Source organism: Drosophila navojoa, chromosome X (genome assembly GCF_054131105.1).
Source record: "Drosophila navojoa isolate 15081-1374.11 chromosome X, UAZ_NAV_1.0, whole genome shotgun sequence".
Taxonomy (NCBI): domain Eukaryota; kingdom Metazoa; phylum Arthropoda; class Insecta; order Diptera; family Drosophilidae; genus Drosophila; species Drosophila navojoa.
The window spans coordinates 3,685,589-3,690,000 of record NC_142895.1 but is presented as its reverse complement, the minus strand read 5'-3'; the positions used below and the strand labels follow the sequence as shown (position 1 = coordinate 3,690,000).

At 48.1% G+C, this 4,412-nt stretch overlaps 1 protein-coding gene across 1 annotated transcript; it reads right to left on the bottom strand.

The window, feature by feature from the left end:
• Positions 1–1,841: 1,841 nt before the first annotated feature.
• On the bottom strand, positions 1,842–3,758 carry LOC108655576 (uncharacterized). Its single transcript, XM_089264742.1, has one exon. The coding sequence runs from the start codon at positions 3,719–3,721 to the stop codon at positions 2,000–2,002; it is 1,722 nt and encodes a 573-aa protein (XP_089120868.1). The 5' UTR covers positions 3,722–3,758; the 3' UTR covers positions 1,842–1,999.
• Between the last annotated feature and the right edge of the window lie 654 nt (positions 3,759–4,412).

Sequence of the window (4,412 nt, the reverse complement as noted above, 5' to 3'; positions counted from 1 at the left end):
AAACGCTTTTAAATTATCTATAGAATGGGTTGATTGATTGATTGACTGATTAACTGATGGATTATTAATGCGGAGGTGCAAGGATATGAATATACCATATACCATTAAGAGAATGGAGTTAGATAATGAATAGATATAGACGGATATGGATAACGCTATGGAAGTGACTCAAGACTTCTTCTCTTATCCCTTGCCTTTTCTTTATAGCTCCATCTCTATGTATCTATCAATGCATTTTATTTAGCTATGATCTTTATATTTATATCCATATTAATAGATTTCCAGCAATACCTATAGTTATAGCTATTCGTAGGGGTTTCTTGCCCTCTATTTAGTGGCTGCTGTCTAGAATTCTGGCATTTGGCATCAACATTTTTTATTACCCTAGCTAGCCCGACTCTAACCCCGCCCCCGCCTCTTTTCAGTTGGTTGTAGACCTGATTCTCCATTATCCCTTCCCTCCTCTCGTTGCACATTCCTTTCTGCACACACATACATATATTTCGTGCCCCTTCTTCTTCTTCTGTTTTGTTGTGCTTTTTGTTTGCTGTTTGGGCTGCGCTTAACCCGCCCTCTGCATAGTCTCCCCAGTTCCTCCCGCCTAATGTCTCCTGCTGGCTGTCGCCTGTGCTCTTTTGTGTCCTTTGTGCGCACGCTTTTTATTTATTCAGCAAACAGCTAAAATAACATAAAAAACAACAACAACAACAACAGCAGAAAAACTAAAACAACAACATTAACCGAAAATGGGCGGAAGCCAAACTAAATGCGCCCAACCAAGCGCGCGCCTCTCTCACTCCATGTGTGTGTGTGTGTGTGTGTAGGTGTGTCTACCTGTACGTGGGTGTGTGTGTGTGCATATCTTGTAGATACTTTTTGCCAACCTCACGAAACGTACAGCTGCTGCCTGCCTGGCTGCTGCTGCTGCTGCTGGACATATCGATCCACTCTAAGCACACACACACATACACACACAGTGGTACAGAAGCGTTAAAAAAGCTCTACTCAGCTGCACTTGCTTATCTATTTCCAAAAAACCTGCAAAGTATGCAATAGAAAAAGTAGACAAAATAGAAATTTTAGCGCAATATGAAGGCAGAAGATAATAATGGAAAGATATACACATATTGAAAGATACTTATATATGCAAAGATCAATGAGAGTTGGATTAGTATTTAATATATATATATATATACTTTACATACGTATGTATAAAGTACATGGATTAGTATAGTTATATTAATGTTAAAAAGTTAATGTTATTCACTCATGCATCTATAGAAGAATATATGTATGTATAATAAATAATATAATATACATATTTGACACACTTTTAACCACTGTGCGTGGTTGCGCTGCGCTGCGCCGTGCTGTGGGTGTTTGGGAGGCGCACAGAACTAACGGAAATGCCGCAGCGTCAAGCAGCAAATGTTCCCATCGCTGACATTTTAAATTGCGCTTGCTGGCGCCATCTGGCAGCGGAAATCATAAACTAGCGCTACTCAAACCAAACTCCATCTCGCTCGCACTAGCTGCACTTTGTGGTCTGTTGCGCTGCGCCTAACTGCGTCTCCACTGCCCACTTCTTCGCTATCTCTCTTACTCTCTCTCTCTCTCTTTCTCGGTTTTCAGCCTTGGGCTGGCCACGTCACGCGCCGAATAGCGGATTCATGTTACAGTTAGAATCGGGTAGCAGGCTCTTGCATGGAACGGGAACAGGGACGGAGCGAGGACGAGCAGGGCAAGGCGCAGGTGTCGCACATTTTAGATGAGTTTTTGACCACAGAAAATAATCGATAATGACATTATTGCCGATTATTAATAATTTCTACAAGTGTCGAAACACCACAAGATTTAATTGAGCGAATTAAAAACGTAAAAAAAAAAATACATATTTGAAATACAAAAAATTGTTGGTTTAAATAAATAAATACTTAAATGTCGAAGAAAAAAAAAATGCATTAAAAATTAATTTCGTCGATTTAGGCCTTGCCTTGTTTTAGGCGGTAAACTTCAAATTCGTGCGCTTGCGATTGCCGAATTCGCCGTTTCGCCGTGGCGATTGCTCCGCCGGCTGTGGCTGCTGCGCGGCGCTGCGTCCCAGCAGATTCCAGAACGGACGCGGCGTCGTCGTTGTCGTCGTCGTCACCGGATCCTTGTTGATGTAGATGCAATTGACGATCGGCTCGTCGCCAAAGTATTGCTGGCGATAGCCATTTTGTTGGCGAATCTTGTTGCGGCGACGACGCTGGCGCTGCAGCTGCTGGCGGCGACGCTTCTGCTGCTGTCGGCGGCGACGCTGCGCCTCCGTCAGCTGTGGACGACGGCGCTTATAGCCGCCCATGGAGCCATAGCTGTAGCTGGCACTGGAGCTGGAGCTGGGACGACGGCGTCTGTTGCCCACGCTGTTTGGCCTGCTCTTCCTCTTCTTCTTCTGCTTGGGCTTGGTCTTGCGACGCTTAACGGGCGCGGAGGAGCCGCTGCTGCTGCTGCTGCTGCTGCTGCTACTGCTATTGCCTATTGGCTTCTGCGGTGTCTGATCAACGCTGCTGACGCTGACGCTCTGCTGCAGCTGCTGTTGCTTGTTGTCCTGCTCTACGCCATTCATTGCCTGCAGTTCGTTAGCAGGGCGCTTCTTCTTCTTCTTCTGCTGCTGCGGCTTCCTGCGCTTCTGTTGTTTCTGCTGCTGATTGCGACGCTTCTGTTTCTGCTGCTGCATCTGCGGCTGCTGCTTCCTCTTCTTCTTGTTCTCATTAACTGGTCGCTTGGCCGGATTGACAACGGGTTGCACATCCTCATCATCGCCATCCGTGCTCCAAATGGCCGACGTGCTCACCGGGCTCTCCTCCGTTATGAAGTGTTCGTATTCATCGTAGGGGCCCAAGCCTTGATAATAGAAGCCATCGCTGTCGATATTATCCTCCTCGTCCTCGTCCTCCTCCTCGGCCGCCGCATCCCCGCCCAGAAGCGGTGCACCCGGCTGGTAGTAGGCCTGCTGATTCAACGGCTTCAGCTCGAAGACCGCATGCGTATTGGGATTGACCTTGGGCGGCTCCTGCGACTCGACCACAACAATGCCCGCATCTCCGACCACATTGGCATGGGTCGCCGCATTGGCCACCACGCTGACGCCACCGGGCACCTTCTGTGTGAAGGCCACAAAGCTGCTCTGGCTCTGGCCTGGGAACTGTTTCTGTTGCACTGCATCCACCAGGAACGCCTGTGGCTGCACTTGCTGCACCTGCTGCACCTGCTGTCCCAGCTGCTCGTCATCGGCTTCAGCTAAGACCACTTCCTCGATCTCCAGTTGCTGCTCATCGCCATCGTCTTCGTCATCCTCCTCGTCATCATCTTCGTCATCCTCGTCCTCCGGCTGCTGCAGCTGCACCGCTGCCAGCGCGACATAGCGACGCTTGTTCGAATCCTGCTCCTGCTGCAGCTTCAGCGGCTCCGTCGCTGCGCTCAAGCTCAGCTGCTGGGAGCTAACCGAGATGCTGGGCGCGCTCATCGAGCGACTCGCACGCTTCCTTCTGGTGACCACGCACTGCGATTTGCTGCCCTGGCCACTCAGCTGTCGGCCCTGGATATAGAAGCGCTTCAGCTCGTACTCATCCCCGTTCTCGTCCACCTCGATCCTCGTCTCGCCGTTGACCTCTCGGCTGGCCAATGCCAGCCAGAGCACCGCTACAATCAAGGCCCACACGCAGCTGTGACTCCTCATGGCTCTCGACTAAACTGAGCTACGAGCGGGCGCTGCCGCTTATATTAGTTCGCTGCGAACGCAGACCTATTGACCCAAAGCTAATTGCCAAAATCTTCAACGATCTCCGATCTGCGATCTGAATTATTCATTAGCTTGGACCTTTCACCTCCCTCCGCTCACCTATGTTTGTTGCAGAACCTATTTAGCTACTTATTCATAGTTTGCTTTCTTCTCAGAACTCGTTTTCGCCCAAAAAAAAAAAAAACAAAAAGACCGAAATTTGTTTTTCTCTCTTTTTGACCAGTTGGGGTCAAAGATCAATCAACTATAACCCCCTTGGGACAGACATCGACTGCCAAATTTGGCACATGAAAGTTTTTAGTCAAAGGGCCCCTCGGCGAAATCCCAATCGACCTCTTGACATATGAGCACTAAACAATAAAAATCGCCGCTTGGAAACCATTTTAAGCATCGAAAGTTCGTAAAATTAATGATTCCATTTGTTATGTACCAAAGTGGGCTGGATGCGAGGGCTACCGAGGCCTGAGGCCCAAAGAAGGGCGGTGAACTATTTCAATTTTGATATGTAGAATATGTATTTATGGGGCATTTACTATCCCAACACTATCATCTTTATAGTCGGTATATGACACAGTTTTAAATAAATAGTTTCAGCCCTATTCCGTATTTTCATGGCCAGGCTGACCTA

Coding starts and splice junctions, on each gene's coding strand:
- LOC108655576 (XM_089264742.1), bottom strand. CDS start 3,721: ATGAGGAGTCACAGCTGCGTGTGGGCCTTGATTGTAGCGGTGCTCTGG.